General features: G+C 41.0%; 1 protein-coding gene across 13 annotated transcripts in view; it reads right to left on the bottom strand.

The window, feature by feature from the left end:
- Positions 1-19,076, bottom strand: part of AKNAD1 (AKNA domain containing 1) — a 61,612-nt gene that overhangs the window by 22,822 nt on the left and 19,714 nt on the right. For 9 of the 13 annotated variants that reach the window (XR_005361049.1, XM_038541122.1, XM_038541127.1 and 6 more), the window contains exons 1-6: positions 16,226-16,391; positions 11,310-12,395; positions 9,017-9,056; positions 8,487-8,635; positions 8,330-8,392; positions 3,278-3,408 (exon numbers count right to left, since the gene is read on the bottom strand). Coding sequence is in view for 11 of the 13 variants with exons in the window: in XM_038541122.1 (XP_038397050.1) it covers positions 3,278-3,408; positions 8,330-8,392; positions 8,487-8,635; positions 9,017-9,056; positions 11,310-12,290 (1,364 nt within the window). In the remaining 2 variants the exon portion in view is untranslated. Of the gene's footprint in view, positions 1-3,277; positions 3,409-8,329; positions 8,393-8,486; positions 8,636-9,016; positions 9,057-11,309; positions 12,396-16,225; positions 16,393-19,076 lie in introns of those variants that run through there. The other 4 variants (XR_005361050.1, XM_038541125.1, XM_038541123.1 and 1 more) reach the window with 4 other exon arrangements.

Raw genomic sequence — 19,076 nt, 5'->3', positions numbered from 1 at the left:
CACACAGAGAGAGAGAGAGAGAGGCAGAGACACAGAAGGAGGGAGAAGCAGGCTCCATGCTGGGAGCCCGATGCGGGACTTGATCCCGGGACTCCGGGACCGTGCCCTGGGCCAAAGGCAGGCGCCAAACCACTGAGCCACACAGGGATCCCCTAAGTAACACTTTTGGAACATAAAAACAAAAGGGAAAATTTCCCAAATCATCTTATTGTTAAATATTAGGGTATTTATTGATATATGTTATTATATTAATAGATTTAGGAAATAAACTAAATAGATCTCTATCTCCCATTTGATTAAACATTTTCCTAAATTAAAAAAGTATACTCCTAATAAACTAGGAGTAGAAGAAAACTTTCTTGATAAAGCTTATCTACTTGAAACTACAGCAAGCGTCATACTTGGAAAAAAAAATCCCCTTAGTGTTCAGATCATGATAAGAATGATTGCTTTGCTACTATTATTTATCATCGTTTTAGAAAACCTAACAAATAAAATACACTAGTAAAAAGAAATGTGATATATAAGAATTGGAGGGAAGAAAAGATAAAGTATAAATATTTAGGAGGGAACTGGGAGAGAGGGGAACCTATCATTATTTTCAAATGCTATGACTGTCATACCTAAAAACTAAGACAATCAACAAACAGAACAGAATTGGGTAAGGTGGCCCAGCACAAATTGAATATATGATTTTTCTTTGTTTCTTGTATAACAATTATGGAAAACATCTGTTACTCATGTTCAGAAAACCTATAAAATACCTAGGAATAAGTCTAACAAAACATACATGAACTCTACATGAAGAAAACACACTCCTGGATGGGAACACTCATCGCAAGGTTTCAACTCTTTAATCTGTAAATTCAACACAATCCTGAACAAAATTCTAGTGGAATTTCATTAAGGAAGTTCGGCGAGCTGATTATAAATTTTATGGGTAAGAAGAGTGCAAGAACAGCTAATAAAATTTAAAGAAGAAATATTTCAAAATATACACTGCACTGCAGTCATTTAAAACTGTGTGGTTAATGTGGAAATAGAAACGTAACTCAGTGGGATAGAAGAGAACCAGTCCCGTCTACCCGTGGAGAGGTTTTTTTTTTTTTCTTAATAGGATAAAAGTGGCTTTTCTACCCAGTGGAAAAGCCTGCTCTACTCAGGAAGCAGCAGGAGAAAGATCTCAGCATGGAAAGCTATATTCATCATCAAGTAAAAATAGGAAAATATCCTCTAATCTAGCAAGTAAACAAGAACTGAGCAGAGGACAAGGAGAGGCTGAAAATCTGAAGGAAGTAAAATGGTGGAGCAAGGCCTGAAGGTCGTGGGAAGAAATGGGTTTAAGGACCATGGCCATGTGGGTTGGAAGTGAGTGAGGAAAGAAAGAGGAAGTGAAAACATGCAGCTCTGGAGGTGGGGAAAAGACATTTTTAAAAAAGTTTATTTATCTTTTAGTTATCTCTACATCCAACGTGGGGCTTGAACTCAGACTCTGAGATCAAGAGTCACCTGTTCTTCCAACTGAGCCAGCAAGGCGCCCAGGAAAAGACATTTTTGAGGGAATTTGTGATTTTTTCTGCAAAGCAGAAGACAAGCTGATATCAGAGAGAAGTAATTGGTGGAGGCAGGGCCCCATTTCTTGGCCCCCTGGCTTCTGGTGTTAGCATGTGAGATGACCATCAGACTGCTTTCTGACAAGATGCATGTAATAAAATAACTATTTTTGCTTATTACCTTTTTTTTTCTTTTCTTTCTTTTTTTTTTTTTTTTTTGCTTATTACCTTTTAAAAGCAACAATAAGGTTTTCACAAGAGCACATAGTGGACTTAAGCAAGTAATTAGTCAGTGAATCTACAGAATTCTTTCCCTTGAAATGGCCTTTGGACTCAACACTTAGAAGGTTCTGGACAATTAATTGTATGGGTTTCTGCTCCTTGCCACATTATGCCTATGTGAGAACAAGAGGACCAGTGTCAAGCTGGGTAGCCTCACTTGCTCTGACATGGTTTTAACTCAGTTTGAGAAGAGACTGGGTCCTTCCCTTGCCCCAGTATTGAAAGCTTTTCCTGTATCTGGGATATAATTGCAGTTGAAACTCTTTTGATTTATACTGGGTCCAGCACACTGTGGGTGTAACTAGGATATAAATACGGCGTTGCATAACTTTGGTCTTACTGCACACAGAGGCCTGACTTTAAAATGACTGCTCAGACAAGTGGGATTCCTTGGAATAGAAATATCCTCCCTCTATTAGTTTTTAAATAAATAGTGAAAATATGTAGAGACCTTTCTTTCCCACAAAACAAAATAAGCCTTTGGGGTGGGGGGAAAGAAGTCAATATTAAAACCTCATCCTTGCTGTCTAATTACTCTGTGTTGAAATAACAGTAGACAGAGATGCCGTTCATCTTAAGAAAGTAAAATTGTACTTTGGGGAAAAAAACACCTCAGGACATGAATGCCAAAATATAAACCATTCAAGTAATCTGGCATCAAGAATGATTCCATGTTAAAACGCTATGAATAGAAAGGGCTGAATTTACAAGGATTAAGCCTCCTGAATGAATTCTTTTAAACCATACCAGGAAATTAAATGGAAACAATCCTAGCCTTAAGTCCTGGAATACATCTTAAAATTATTTGGGTTGGAGAGAGAGGAGCACAGGGCCAGAAAACATGGCCAGTTGGAAACTTCAGTGAGTTTGCTTCCAAGTTTCTAATGTGAATTAACTCAGAAGTCATTTTCCCTCTAAGCTTTAATATTGTCCCTTTATGGGGATCTGTGGGTCCCTCAGCCCCACATTAACCTACCTAACAATGGTGCTTTTGTGCCCACTGCCCCTCTGGAATTGTCTGTGGATGGGAAAGAGGGGGACAGAAGAACCAGCCAGGGGGAATAGAGGCAGGACATGAGGAGCTTGGAGAGAAGGCTCTCTGGGGTGAACGTGTGAGCCCTTCTAGGGTTTTCTTGTGCCGTTCCGGGTCTCAGAACCAGTTCTGACACCCAACAAAGGACAAGATTGTGGTACAAAATCTGTCCCCCAGGAGACAGCCGTTCTTCTCTAGGCCTCCATCTGGGTCAGTGCCCAGCACAGGACCTCATATGTAGCAGGAATTCTGCGCTGTGTGTCGCCAGGGGGTGACAGTGGCACTGGTGGCACACTTTTAGCTGATCCTAGATCAGGGGCTGTGCAGGCACGAAGCCAGCAGCCACATCAGAATCCCACCTGAAGGAGGTTGCCTCTGCCCCCTCCACCTCACACAGTTTAAGCCTGACCTTTCTGGATCAAAGTCACCGACAGCTGGGGATTCATGCCTGTGAACTTGCTTCAAAGTCAGATGCTTCTCCTTGTTGTCCAGAAACTCCTGCTCCAGCAGTTCAAGGTGTCCCTGTAGCTTCTCCAGGACCTGCAGCAGTGAAGTCATCAGAATCATACACATGTAAGCCTCTGCATGTGGTTGTTTCCCCCCAAAATACAAGGAGGGTGTACTCTACAATCGGTTCAAAATGAAGTCACCATCCTTCTCCTGGCAATTGTTTTGTTTCAGAGTCTGGCCTCTAAAATGCAGACAATCCGAAAAGCCACCTCCATGTTTACAACATCCTCTTAGCACACAGCCTTTTCAGCACGCTGACCTGATTTCTCTTGCAGAACCCCATCAAGGGCTTCTGAACTCCCCTAATAGGATGTCAATAATCTGTGCTTTTGCAGAACGAGTTTTAGCTTATAGAGCACTTTCCTGTGCATTATCTTAGTTAATCCACACATCAATGTTGTCAATGTTGCAAAATAGATTTTATTATCTCAGTTGCATACAGGAGGAAATCGGAGCTCTAGGAGTGATGTCTGAAGCTACGTAGACCTTAAAAGGGACTGATGTGAGAGGACGCGAGTTTAAGTCTATGGCATGTGGAGTGTGAGACGGGGAAGGGACATCAGGAAGTTTAGCCAGAGTTTCGAATGGGTCTTTGAGACATCCATACACACAGCTTTGGGCAGATGAATACTTACACCATGCAAGTTAAGGTCTGGTCTTGATGTGTAGAAGCTTCAGCAATCTGAGCACTGCCTGGGTGTGGCCCTCAGCCAAAGTATGAGAAAGAAAAGTTATATCAGGCACAACAATACCTGGTCTCAGAGATTTTATTCCAGTTGGGATAAGAGACTGGATTTGAGGATTTTGCCACGGTTCAGTAGAAGAAGTGAGACCTAAGTCAGGCTTGAAGAATGCTCAGGAGGGCCTGGACCAGGCAGTGTTCATGAACATGGAAAGCAAGAAATGACTGGCAAGATATTGCATATAACACAATGGGGTTACGGGATCAGACATTCCAGGGTTCAAGTTCAGACTCTTTCACCTAATAATTGTGTGATGTTAGTCAGCTTGAACTCTGAACTTCAGTTTTGTCATCTGAGATAAAAATAGCCTTCACCTCATACTGTGAAAATTAAATGAGTTCATGCTGAGTGCCAGGATTTCTGATTTCTAAAATCAGATTTCTGATTTTAATTCTGATTTCTAAAAATGAAAAAAAAACAAGTTTGGAAACATATTGGCCAAAGGACATAAAAAATGGCAGGTGTGGTCGATGTTTTCCATGTCCCCTACCCCCAGATTCATCCTCTGTCTTTTCTGCGAGCCAGCCGGGAGGCTGACCTTCAGTGGACCACCTCTACAGGCTCCCTCGCCCCGGCATTGGTTTCAGCCAATGGAAGGCAACAGGAGAAGAGAGAAATGCAGAAGGATGAGGGAGGGGTCTCTATGTCCCTGATGTCCTCCTGTCTGTATCAGCTACTCCTGTAGCTATAGCTACTCTCCCTGGGCTCCAAAATCTGCTCTTCCTCCTCCCCTCTGCCCCACTGTTCTTACCAGCACTGTTGTAAAATGATGCCTTAGTAAACTCTCCTCGGTTGCTCCACTGGAGTAAACCACCAGGGTCTTGTGAGGACCCTGACTGACACTGTAAATCTCACAGACAAAGCTCAGGCTTCCAACTCGGGAGGCAGAAAAAATGAGAAACCCGACTTAAAATGAGGAATTTGAAAAAGCTAATGGATCTGAATGAAGCTGTCAACATTAGACCAGTAGAATTTTCAGTGAGAGCAGGAGAACCAAGTGGAGATACCCACAAGCATTTGGAGCTGTGGATGAGAAGTTAGGACCAGTAATTTAAGAATTGGTAGATGGGAATGGCAGTGAAAACCTTGAGAAGGAATTAGGTGTTCAAGGGAAAGAGAAAAGAGAGAAAGCCAGTCACAAGTTGTAACTTAAGATCTTGGGATTTAAATTGTGTTCTCTCTCAGAAGAGAAGGCATGGTTTTCTAGCCATAAATTACCTCCTATAATTCTCAGAGGAACTCTGAGATGGGAAGACACACCACATGCTTTAGGTCATAACCACCAATGCATAGAGCCAGCGTATCTGCTCCAACATCCAACTGCTTTCCATCCTGTGGTGCTGCTCATGCTGACGTTAGTTTTAGCTCTGCTGACCTTCTTCCAGCACTGAACCAAATGGATCTGGAACTCTCAGGCCAAGGCTGACGCTGTGTGGAGTCACCTTGACTCTCTGTCCTAGCATGAATCCCCACATGTCCTCTAGCATCAAGGAGAAACTTCCTGGATCAAAGCCGCAGAAGGCAGGTGCCTGGAACCAGTTCCCTCTGCTTTGTTCAGCCCTTTGAAAATCTGCGTTCCCCCGTTCCTGAAAGCCCAGGGTTTTTTGCTCTCTCCTTTATCATTCACTCCTCAACTCCTGCAATCTGGCTTCTACAGACCTACCATTTTATTGAAACCAGGTTTGCCAAGGTCCCTGGTGATCTCGTGGTTGCTGAATCCTATGCACTCCTTGATTTGACATTCCCTTTGTTTTCTTTCTTTCTTTCTTTCTTTCTTTCTTTCTTTCTTTCTTTCTTTCTTTCTTCTTCTTTCTTCTTTCTTTCTTTCTCTTTCTTTCTTTCTTTTTTTTTTGTCAGATTGTATTTATTTATTCATGAGAGACAGAGTGGCAGAGACACAGGCAGAGGGAGAAGCAGGCTCCATGCAGGGAGCCCGATGTGGGACTTGATTCGAGGACCCCGGGATCAGGCCCGGGGCCCAAGGCAGATGCTCAGCCTCTGAGCCACCCAGACATCCCTTCTTTTGGCTTTAACAGCTCTGCCCCCTGTAGGTCCACCTTGACCTTTCAGGCCACTCCTCGTAGGTCTCCGTTGAGGACCCCTCTTCTTTAACCTGCCTCTGTTTGCGGATTCTTTCCTTTCACTTCTTTACTGCTTACTTTGCATGTTGCCTGGGCAATCTCATAGACTTCATAGCTTCAACCCACAGCTAGACCCAAATTCACCTTTCTGGCCCGAACAACTCCTCTAAGGCCTAGATCCACTGATTTAATTGCCTACTGGATCTCTCCAGTTGGATGTCCTATAGGGACCTCAGCATGAACTTGACACCTTGTCTCCTGCTTGCCTCCCACACCCATTAGGAACTGGATCTTCCATTTTTAGTCCTGACCTTGGTTGCCCAAGCTAGAAATCTGAAACTCATCCAAGCCTCTCCCTTCGTTTATTCACCGGTCTTAATTTGCCACCACTTTGTTAAACTCTTAGATTTGTTCCCCTCTCTATACTCATTGCCAATTTTGTTTCAGGCCCTCATAACTTGTTACCTGGAGTATGACTTCCTAGCTATAGCCTTGTCCCCAGGGGCTCGCCAATCCTTGGCTTTCAATACTCCAATGTTGCCCCATCACTCAATCTCAGGACCAAATCTAAGCTCCTTATCATGTGTGTAAAGGTCTTGCATGATGTAGTCCTAACTCTCCCTCTAGTTTCCTCCTTTTCTCTTCACCACATGTACCCTGAGCTCCATCTGGCCAATTAAAATGCCATACAGTTCCTTAAACTATCAGCACTTTCTGCCCCCTGTGCCACTGTACCTGCTGATTCCTTTTCTTGGAGCACCCCCTTACCCCTACTTTGCCAGTCTCACACATATTCATCCTACACTATCAAGCTCAGAGGTCAATCACTTCTAGGGAGCTTTCCAAAGTGCCCTCTAATTGGCAAGGGTGAGCTTCTCCGAGGCTGCTATTAGCATCGTATGTAACATTTCTTGAGCTTCATGCTGTTTGTCTATTTACCAATCTGTTGTTCCTAGGAGACTGTCAGCCACTTGAAATTGCTCTTTCATCTCCAAATCCCTAACACCTAGTACAAAGTCTGGGACATAGGAAGTACCTGATAAGTGTGTGTTGAATGAATGAATGAGTTATTTAATTAATTCAATGAGTGAATGAATAATGCACTGTGTCTCTTAACATTGGAGTCTTCCTAGTTTTTGTCTATGCTGTCTGGTTTCTACTGCATAGCCTACCCTGAGTTTTGTTTTGGTTCTTCACATCAGGACTTCTGACCACCTGCCTTCTGACCACCTGTTGCTGACCTAATGGCCTGAGCGACATATTTGACCTTGCACATTTCTGGCTCTAGTAATCTCAGCTTTTTACCCCATTGCCATGCTCCACCCCCCACTTCCCACAACCCTGGCACTGAAGAACAAGGCTGTGTGGTTACAATATAAATTAGTGATTTGATGAAATGCAACAACAAGTAAGGATGGGAAAGTCACAGATTTTGATCTGAAAAGCATAGCTTTAAGATCAGTTTAAGTTTTCAAAGGTTTATATACTGAGTTTTCAGATACTGTCACATTTTATAAACGTATCCCCCAAGACCCAACAACTCTGGATGAGTTTGCCCTTTATAATAACTGACATGTTATTCTTTTAAGGCTACTATGGTCTCAGATTTATTGTGGGGTGACTGCTAAGAAATAATAGCCATAAGTAACAGATTCACCTAAGAATGAGAGAGGGCTAAATAACTATAGAAATAGAGTTTTAAGCTCTTTCAGCCCCAGTAACACAAAGCTCTTGAGCCTCAAATAACCAATGAGATACTCAGCCTCAGCATGTTGGGAAGTTGGGTGGGGGCAGATGGGAAGATGGGGAAAGGGAAAAAATGTAAATTAAACACTGACAACATTTTGTACTGGTTACCAAATATATCAAGCTTGAAATATGTTTTTATTTTTTATTTATTTATTTTTGAAATATGTTTTTAAATCTTAATTTAAGTCAGCATTAATAATTAAGGACATAATATATGTAAGACACAAAGCCAGGCCTCTTGAGGTTACTGCCCTTAATCTTCAGCAAAGCATTTCCACCCCCACCAATGTAGAGAAAACATGGTGCTATAAAGTCATTTATATTTACTCATGTCAAGTTCCTTAACAAAGATGTTTAAAACTGAATAAAATTTATTACCAGTTTCTTGTCTTGCAAATGATAGGGAGCGTCCTGTGCTATGCTTTTGGAAAATTCTTGTACCTGCAGTGGAAAAATGCAATGATTCGTTAATGGCATGATGTCTTATGTCTGAATTTGGTCTTCTATTGGCCATAATTAGCTTTAAAAATATTACTTTAATCTTCAGTTGATCAGTCTGTTCTTTTAACTTCTGGCACATCTGTTTCCCTCGGGTTATCTTTTGAAATATGTACGAAGAACTTGGGGAAGGGTCTTTCTGAGAGGTTGATGACACCTTAAAGAGACTGGCCTCAGATTCTATTCCTGTATAAGAAAGAATAAGTTTTGGCTTCCATTTGTCTCAACCTCACCGCAGACTTATTAAGTACTAAAAATAGAAGTCTGTAGCAACCACCACCATTTGCTATTAAAAAAAAGTTTTCAAAATGTATATCTAAATCAAAAAGGTTTAAAAATGTTAGTACCTAGGGGAGCCTGGGTGACTCAGTTGGTTAAGCATCTGATTTTGATTTTGGCTCAGGTCATGATCTCAGGGTCAAGAGAGCAAGCCCGGCATCTGGTTCCATGATGGGCGTGGAGCCTGCTTAAGATTCTCTCTCTCTACCTCTCCCTTTGCCCCTCCATCCATCTCCTCTGCCCCCCCCCCACAAAAAAAATAAAAAAATAAAATTTAAATGTTAGTACCTGTGAGATATTCTTGGTGAATATGTATTGTGGGTTCCATCTGTACAAAGGATAAGAAACATTATTTATTGTTGATGAAACTGGTCAATGACGCCATTATTCCAAGCAATCCAAAGTGTTGTGGTCATCATGGGGGCATCCCAGAATTGTGTCAAGAGCTGAGTCCCTGGTGCCAAGGTTGAATTCTACTCTGACACTTATCTGCTGGGTGACTCAAGGCAATTACTCCGTGAACCTCAAATTCCTCAACAATGAGGATAGAAATAGAACCTACCTCCTAAGGTTGTTATGAGGATGAAATGAAATAATATCCAGTACATGGTAAGCATTCCTAACATGCCAGCTGTTACTACTACCATGTTTGATGCTATTATGGGAAATACTGAGACATTTTTCCTAAAACTGTTGTCACCAGCTCTGTTGCTTCTGCTATCACTAATATCATGCACGGTAACCATTCGTTGGAAAATAACATAAAAAAATACGCATTAAGTTCCAAAATGTGAGTCAAGATAGTGATTGTTTACTCACCACAGACAAACAGGACAGGAGCTTAAATTCTAGAGTGACCCACCTTGAGGGTCTTCCCACTATTCTCAAGACATAAAAGCTCAGAAACATGCTAGTACCCGAGAACTCAACAGTGGTGGTCAAACTAGACTTTGGTTATTATGAATATCTCAATTGTATGATGGATAGTCTAGTTCCTCAACCTAAACTGACAAGACTAGAGAAAAATCAGACACCTGACTTTGGACTGCCACTGCCAGGGAGGGGTGCCTAACATCCATTCTGCTCCTACACTGAGGACTTGCACACCCAGGGGTGTTTTTCTGCAAGCAGAATGAGAACCTCTGAGACTTGCCAGTGTCAGACACAAACATTATGAGTCAAGGCCAGGTGGGCTGCCAGCTTCAGGTGTGTGTGTGTGGGGGGGGGGAGAGCGGGTGAGTTTGAGTGTTCTGCTCAAGCTTCCCAGAGCATTCAACCAAAAGAGAAGGGAGTTGAAACATGAAGGGGTGGAAATGGAAACAGGCAGAGAGTGTTCAGTCCAAAGTGCCTTCATACAAAGCTTAAGGGAAAGATCATCCTTTGATGGCAAAGTGCCAGAAAACTAAAATGCTAGCAATTGAACCTCAAATAATCAATGAGATCCCAAGCCCCAATGTGTTGGGAAGTTGGATGGGGGGATGGGAAGATGAGGAAAGGAGAAATAGTATAAATTAAACCTTAACAAAATTTGGTCTTCGGGGACACCTGGCTGGCTCAATCGGTAGAGCATGAAGCTCTTTATCTTGGGGTTGTGAGTTTGAGCCCCATGTTAGGTTCGAGATTATTTAAAAAATAAAATCAAATCCCAATGTAAGTGTTAAAAAAATGTGGTACTAAATAGTTACCAATATAGCAAGCTTGGAATAAGTTCTTAAAGGTCTTAATTTGATTTGATTTAATAATAATAAGGGTGTAATGTATGGAAGACAGAAGGCCAGGCCCCTGGGGGAATTAGGCAATGGAAAGATGAAGACAAGGTTGCTGCCCTCCAGAGTACTCAAGTCTAGTGGAAGAAACAGATATTCCCAAATTACTATGATCCAAAGCAGGCTGAGATAAATGTTCTGACAGAAACCTAAACAACAGGGGATCCCTGGGTTGCTCAACGGTTTGGCGCCTGCCTTTGGCCCAGGGCACGATCCTGGAGTCCCGGGATCGAGTCCCACGTCAGGCTCCCGGCATGGAGCCTGCTTCTCCCTCCTCTTGTGTCTCTGCCTCTCTCTCTCTCTCTCTCTCTCTCATAAATAAATAAATAAATCTAAAAAAAAAAAAAGAAACCTAAACAACAAGGATATGAAGGACTAACTGGGGATGGGAATGAGTGTCAGGAAAGTCACGCAGTCAACTGGCAATTGAAGGAGGCCATGAAAACAAGGAGGTTTTTGATAAGCAGGGGTGGGATGTTCCACGTGGGGCAGGAACTCAGAGGGTACAGGGCCAGAGAGCTTGGGGACCAGCTAGGTCACTGAGGATGACTCCTGGGGGACGAGAACTAAGTTTATAAGGGTAGGATGGAGCCAAAAACATGGGGAAACTCAAATTCTAGGTCAAAGAATTTGGAGTTTATTCTCTGATGGTGTTGTTTTTTGTCTAGCCCCTGATTCTTCTCAGGAAGACACCTTCTGAGCTTCTGACCAGGTCAAAGACTAGAAGTCCTTTCCATGTGCCTCACAAAGACTCACACAGATATGGATGAGCAGTGGCCCCAAGTATGCATTTCCTAGAGATTGCTTTCACTTACCTCTACCTGTTGTGAAGATTCAGCACTTTTCCTTTTCTGCTCTTGTTTTTCAATACAGTTTGACCTAGACATGCTTTCTAAAATAACTTGCACAATAACTGACTTATCTCTCAATTTAGGAGAAAAGCTGGCTTGTTTATCTGTTGTAAGGGGTTTATTAATTATGTTGTTTTTAGGGGTTTTCACTTTGGGTGCAACTTTAGAGAAATCAGATAACTGGTAATGAACCTGACCATGGCCATGTTTGAACACATTGCCTGAAACTGCTTTTTCAGTCTGCAGTTTCTGGGGTGGCTGCCCTTGGCAACTTTTTGGTTTATCATGTGGACTCCTGATTTTAGTTAGAAAATTTAAAGTTTCTTGATGGCTGCTCTCTCCAGCAGCCTGTATATCAGAGGTGTTTTCTTCTGTCATAGTTAGAGAACAACAGGGCACATTGCTGTGTTCACCATCCCTTTTGGGGCTCAGTTGGTCTGTGAGTTCTGGGGTTTGTTCTTTTGGCCAAGAATTCTTAACATGGCACAAAATAATGTTTTTAATACTAGCTTCATCAGAACTGTCAGCATCAGCAATCTCTGGGAGAGTTTCACAATTAATGCCTTGACCTTTTAAGAATTCCTCATTGGAAAGGTGATGGAGTAAAATATCAGAAATGTTTGACTTTGAAGGGTCTCTTTCATTAGTCAGAATGTCAAGATTTGTGGTAGATTGCTTCTCTGTATCATAGTTTTTGTTGATAACAGTTTTAGTCATTTTACCCAGAGTCATGGTTATGTCTGCATTTCTGCAAGTCCCTTTATATGTAGCCTTTCCTTGAGGGTCATCTACTGTTAAACTAATTTGATTTGAGACATCAAGGATGTCATTTTTTGAGGTAAAATTATAATCATTGTATATCTTAGTTTGGGAGAAATCCCCATCATAAGGCAAATCTTCTGGTTGCTTAGAAGTTGTAGCTTCTGAGAAATTGGCTTTGTCCATGTATATGCAGCCTGACCTCCTTTGTCCTTTGTTGCCTGTTCTTGATGTTAATTGCAATAGTAGATCTTCTGGTTTTCATTGATTGTCTTCATTGCATGTCCTATTCTGTGCAAAATGAGAAGAACCTCATTGTTAAATATACTGGAATAAGGTATGAAACTATGCTTATGTTGCTATTTATGCCAGAACAAAATGGATGCTTTTCATTTAGGGAAATCCTGTTACAACCATGTATGCAGAATGCTCAGCCAAGTGATATATAAGCAAGGAAGGGGGATCCCTGGGTGGCTCAGTGGTTTAGCGCCTGCCTTTGGCCCAGGATGCGATCCTAGAGTCCCAGGATCGAGTCCCACGTCAGGCTCCTGGCATGGAGCCTGCCTCTCCCTCCTCCTGTGTCTCTGCTTTTCTCTCTCTATGTCTATCATAAATAAATAAATAAATAAATATTTAAAAAAAAAAAAGCAAGAAAAAAAAGTTTGGGAGGATATTTAAAATTTTTTATTTATTGAATTTTGGGGGAGAATTTGGCCTCTGGTCTCCCAAATATTTATCAATTTCTCCTTAGAAATGCTATTTGGAATTTATTCTACCCAAATAGGAGCTTAGGAAGCAAGTGAAAGATTGTTATTTTAAAGTGCCAGAGGAAAAAAAAAAAAAAAAAAAGTGCCAGAGGGCGGGGAGGGGGCAGCAGGCCTGGGCCTTCCCCTCCTCAAAAAATAAATAAATAAATAAATAAATAAATAAATAAATAAATAAATAAATAAATAAAATAAATCAGTAAAATAAAATAAAGTGCCAGGGATTGCATGGTACTGAAAGCTGGCTCAGCTCAAATATAACCACCAGCCTTCTCTGCTTTGGTGTTGTTGTTTTTTTCCATCTGTCCCTCCAGACGTTCTGGTCCCTGTCCTTTTCCCCCTTTCTCCTGTATGTTAAAGAAAGGCAGAGGACTAATAGAAATAGGACCAAGGAACAAAAAGTGCTTTTGAACGCCAGCCTCCCTTTTCTAATTAAAACCTGGGCAGAACCCAGAGAGGAGAGGCTACTTTGCTCTGAGCAGTCCCACCTGGTTGCCACAGCCTGGTTGTAGCAGTGTATCTTAGGGGCACTTCAGAAAATGGTCAGAGCAAAACTATCTGCCATTTGATATCGGTATTTCTTTCTCTCTTTTTTTTTTTTTAAACAAACTCGAAAACATCCATTTAGATATCTCTTTTTGACTTGCAAACTTTTGGAACAACTCCTTAGAAGCAGTAAGATTTCCTCCAGTTTTAAATGGAGTAATTGAAGCTCTGACTCAACCAGGGGATCTGAAGCCACCAGCTCCCTCCTTTGCTCATATAATGACAGGGTTGAATGAGTGGATCTCTGAAACTGTCTCCTCCTTTAAATTTTTATGAGTCTGTGAACTTGTGGTTTATTAGATAATCTGAAAATCTAAAATAATATGTTTAACCCCCCCAAAATGAGCTAATTCTCCAAGAAAAAGGGTAGTATAAACTAAATGTGGTAAAGACATTTACAGAACATTGTTCAAAAATCTTAATTTATAGATATGCTCCGATGTTAGAGAACTCAAATCAAAAAGATAATTTGTTTAAAGTGAAGGGGCAGGAAGGGGGAATGGAGGGAGGGAGAAGAAGGGAAGAAGGGGAAGAGGAAGAAGAAGAGGGGGAGGAGGGAATAGGGAGAGTAGGAGGATGGGAGAAGGAGAAGAAGAAGAATCACTGTAGGATTAATTTAAATTATTTAGAGCCTAATATTTACTGTAAAGTGAGGTATATCTTCATAAACAGAATTGTAGGCTACTCCAACCCAAATTGAAGAACAAGGGAAAATGCTTTCCAGAAAAGTCAAAAAAGCATGGTGGAAAAGCAAGAATTGAGAGATATAGATGTGAATTCCAGCTTCTCTACCTATTAGCTATATGCCATCAGGCAAGTTACTTAATTTTCCTGAGTCCTAGTTTCCTTTTCTGAAAAAATAGAATAATAATATCTAGTTCATAGGGTTGCTAGAAGAAGCTCTTGGCACAGAGTAAAGCTCTTGGCACAGAGTAAGCATTCAATTAAGGGTAGTTTAAAAATGAAAAAAGAGTCTCAGTGTTGAAATACTGAAGAATGCTCAGATACAGAAGGCTAGGTACTCTGTGCGGATATTTAAAGGATAAAGGAAAAAATAGTGTATATAAGACATGATCTGTATAAGAGTTTTAAAACTATTTTTAAAATCTACCTGTAAATGAATATATTGTTTGATGGTGAAACTATCACTAAATAAATTTAAATAGAATGTGTCTAAGATATCCAAATGGCCAACAGGTACATGAAGAAATATTCAACATCACTCATCATCAGGAAATGCAAATCAAAATAACAATGAGATATCACCTCACACCTGTTAGAATGGCAATCATCAAGAAGACAACAACAAATGTTGGCAAGGATGTGGAGAGAAGAGAACCCTTGTAACACTGTTGGTGGGAATGTAAATTGATTCAGTCACTATGAAAAACAATATGGAGTTTCTTCAAAAAATTAAAAATAGATCTACCATATGATCCAACAATTCTACTTCTGGGTATATACACAAAGAAAATGCAAACAGAATATCAAAGAGATATATGCACTTCCATGTTTATTGCAGCATTATTCACAATCACCAAGATATGGAAACAACCTAAGTGCCCATCAATGAATGTGTGGATTAAAGAAAATGAGAAAGAAGGACATCCTTACATCTACAACAACACGAATGGACCTTGAGCACATTATACTAAGTGAAATAAGTCAATCAGAGAGACAAGTACGTGAATGGTATCACCTAGATGTAGACTCTAAAAGAGCCAAACTCCTAAAAACAGAGAGTAAAAAGGTGATTACCGGGGAATGGGGGTGGGGGGTTGAACAGATGTAGTTTAAGGATATAAACTTTCAATGAATAGTAAATAAGTGTTAGAGCTCTAATACACAGCATCATGAATATAGACAATAACATTGTATTATAATCATAAAACTTGCTGAGAGACTAGAACTTAATTATTCCAACCACTATAAAGAAATGCAATTATGTAATATGATAGAGGTACTAATTATCACTGCAAAGGCAGTCATATTATAATATATAAATGTATCAAATTAACATGTGTATACTTCAAAATTACATAATTCCACATGTCAAATATACTTCATTTTAAAAGTCTGATTTTGGGATGCCTGGGTGGCTCAGCAGCTGAGCATCTGCCTTTGGCCCAGGGCGTGATCCTGGGTTCCTGGAATCGAGTCCCACATGGGGATCCCTGCATGGAGCCTGCTTCTTCCTCTGCCTGTGTCTCTGCCTCTCTCTCTGTGTCTCTCATGAATAAATAAATAAATTTTTTAAAGGCTGATTTCAAAAAATAAATAAATAAAAAGTCTGATTTCTGAGAGAAAAAAAGAGTATCTTTAAGCGCCTGCAGAGAAAAGAGAAAAGAGAGATGAAGTCTAGCTTTTGCAGGACTTTAGTAACCCAAGCTACAGCCCCAAAACTCATCCTCATGCCTTCTTTGTATCTTGAGATGCTCCTTGCTGACCCCGAGGCCCCCCCGCTTTTTTAAAGATTGTATTCATTTATTCATGAGAGACACAGAGAGAGGGGCAGAGACATAGGCAGAGGAGGAAGCAGGCTCTCTGTGGGGAGCCTGATGCAGGACTCAATCTCAGGACCCCAGGGATCACGCCCTGAGCCCAAGGCAGATGCTCAACCACTGAGCAATCCAGGTGCCCCACCTCTAAGCCCTTTTTGCTTAAGAAAGAAAAGACCTTTTGTTAGCGGGATCCTAGTTACTCAAATATCATCCCACTTAAACTGATACCATTTAATTTTTGCCAAGAAAAAGAAAAAGAGAGAGACTACCAAAATAATCTACACCCTTAGCATTTTAATGGACGTCTTACAGGTAGCTGTAAGGAACTGGAACATCTTCTCAGGTCGAAACCAGCTCAATCTCGGAATCCAAAGGTGAATCTGAAGAGGTTCTGGTCAGAACTTAACAGAACCTTTGTATAGACCCAATTTGGTTTACTGAGTTCACGTGAACACATCTAAGGCCATGACTGCTTATGTAGCTAACTGACCATTATGTGCTCAGCAATAGCTCACAAATCACCGTGAGCATGAACACTTAGAGCAAATAAGGCTAGCACACCCCAGTGACCAGCCCTGTGAAAACACTTCAGTCTGGGACCTAAGTAACAGGTGTTCACCATGCTGACATATATCCCCTGTGTGGTTTACTTTTTTATAAAGTCTGAATTTGGTGTTGAAGTGGTGACTTGTGCTTAGTAATTTGCCCAGTTTAAGAGAAGGTAACCATGGCTAGGATGATTAGGAATCTGATGGAATCAATTAAGAATGTCTAAAGAAGGGAAAATAAAAACTCCTTAGTGGTTAGAGATCAAAGATGGTCAGTGAATCATTGTTTCTGGGTAGTAGGTGATGTTTGTTTTATTCACTAAGCCCATTTAGTGGTAATAAGATGTTATGTATTATGTTTTATATTGGAGGATTATTCCCATCTTCAAAGGAAAACTGTGGGGCCATGTGCCTGTGACACTCACTTAACTTCATTTCGAATACCTACCATTGTGTTTAGACCTTTGCTAGTCTCCAGACAGGTTATGACGCAGAGGCAGGGGAGAAAGCAGACATTGTTTCTACCCACCCTTCAAGACTTCCTCCGTAAATTAAGCCACTTAACACTCAGGTCCTGAACCCTACTCTTTTAAGATCAACCCTATGAAGTGTAATAAAAGCAGTTTACAGTTAGATCCAAATTCTTCTTCCTTCTTTATATGTCATATATGTCACAGTTAGAAACTTTAAGTGCATGATCCAATTATATAAGTTTTATTTTTGTTGGTTTGGTTGGTTTTTTTGTATTGGGGCACCTTGATAGCTCAGTCCATTAAGCATCTGCCTTTGGCTCAGGTCATGATCTCAGGGTACTGGGATCTAGTCCCAAGTCGGGCTCCCTGCTCAACGGGGAGTCTGCTCCTCCCTCTCCCTTTGCCCCTCCACCCCCACTTGGGTGTTCTCACTGTCTCTCAAATAAATGAAATCTTTTTAAAAAGACTTTTATTTTGGGGGCGCTTGGGTGGCTCAGTCAGTTAAGCATCTAACTCTTGGTTTTGGCTCAGATCACAATCTAGGGGTTGAGAGATTGAGCCCGACGTTGGGCTCTGCACTCCCTGCAGAGTCTGCTTGGTTCTTTCTTTCCCTCCCCCTCTGCCCCTCCTCTTGCTCTCTCTCTCAAGTAAAGAAATAAAATCTTTTAAAAATATATATATTTAAAATTTTTAAGTCATCTCTACACCCAGCATGAGGCTCAATCTCCCAACGCTGAGATCAAGAGGGGCAGGGAGTCTACTGATGGAGCCAGGTGCCCCTGCTACGGTTTTTTCTACCACCTAAAGCTCTAAGTCTTCGACCAACACACCACCGTCAACACAAAGAGGTAAAATGACAGTGGTAGCAATAGAGACTCCCCTCCATCCTGGGATCTCTGCACCTCATGGAGTGAAGCCATGAACCTTTCAGCACAGATGAGAAATCCTTTAATTCTAAATCATCTTCCTTGTTTTCAATAGTAGGAATTTGGCTGCAATTAAGTAATAGAACAAAAACCGAGCATCCAAACCATGGTGGCCTGCTCCTTCCATGTTCCTTCAATTGCAAGAAATTAACTTTGAAAACTACCTAAGGAACTTCTGATGTGATCTAAACTTGTCCATGTGTGTGTGTGTGTGTGTGTGTGTGTGTGTGGTCTTTTAGGTGCATGCAAAAATACTTAGTTTGACTCTTTGAATTTTCAAATTCTCTCTCTCTGTTTCTAGCTCAAGATTTCTATTTACCCATGAAGGCAAATAGGAGATGGTTTAGAATAATATGTCGTAGGCTATGCCCAAAGGCCAGGTATTCATGGATTTTGTCTCCAGTGTATGGTGTTTTAGATTCAAGTATTTTCAAAGGCAATATGATACAGGCTCCCTCTGCAATGACTGCATTTGATTACGTGCTGGTAATGCTATCAGCTAACTTTATCTCAGAAATGTGGGTGCACACAAATAGGGTCTATATAGCTGCAACCATATACCTTGCAGTATGGCCGTCTGGTTTCCTCCTGTCATTGAATGGCAGAAGGGAGACACTCTGTTGGAGCAACAAATCAACCCAGTGCTCCCTCGAGAGCCATCTGGGTATATTATTTACAGCCCATCTTGGAGATACAGACCCAGACCCTTGGTAAATGTGCATGAATCTGATGACCACCTGTTACAAATTATCTATCCTGAAACTATTTGAAAAATCTGAGCAAAAGGCTTTTGAAACTGTGAGTGAACTAGTATTTGGAGAAGCTTCCTCCCTGTGTTTTATCAGCAGCCTTTGTTTGGTATACCTGCCTTTTGGGAGTCAGTGCTGTCTCTTTATCCAATTTTCCCATTGACATAACCATGTAGTTATCTTGGATTGTCTAATTTGTGCTATGAACCATAGACCTTTGCTGTGCTTTGGAAACAGTTCGAAAACTCTTGCCAACTGATTTTCTACAAACAATTCTAATCACAAATTTTAAAGAACATTGATTTAAAGAAGTGTAATTTTTGAAAGATTTTATTTATTTATTTATTTATTTATTTATTTATTTATTTATTTATTTATTTATGAGAGACACACAGAGAGAGGCAGAGACACACAGGCAGAAGAAGAAACAGGCTCCCTGCAGGGAGTCCAATATGGAACTTGATC

Source organism: Canis lupus, chromosome 6, assembly GCF_011100685.1.
Source record: "Canis lupus familiaris isolate Mischka breed German Shepherd chromosome 6, alternate assembly UU_Cfam_GSD_1.0, whole genome shotgun sequence".
Taxonomy (NCBI): domain Eukaryota; kingdom Metazoa; phylum Chordata; class Mammalia; order Carnivora; family Canidae; genus Canis; species Canis lupus.
The sequence above is the reverse complement of the archived record's forward strand: the minus strand, read 5'-3'. Positions and strand labels throughout refer to the sequence as shown.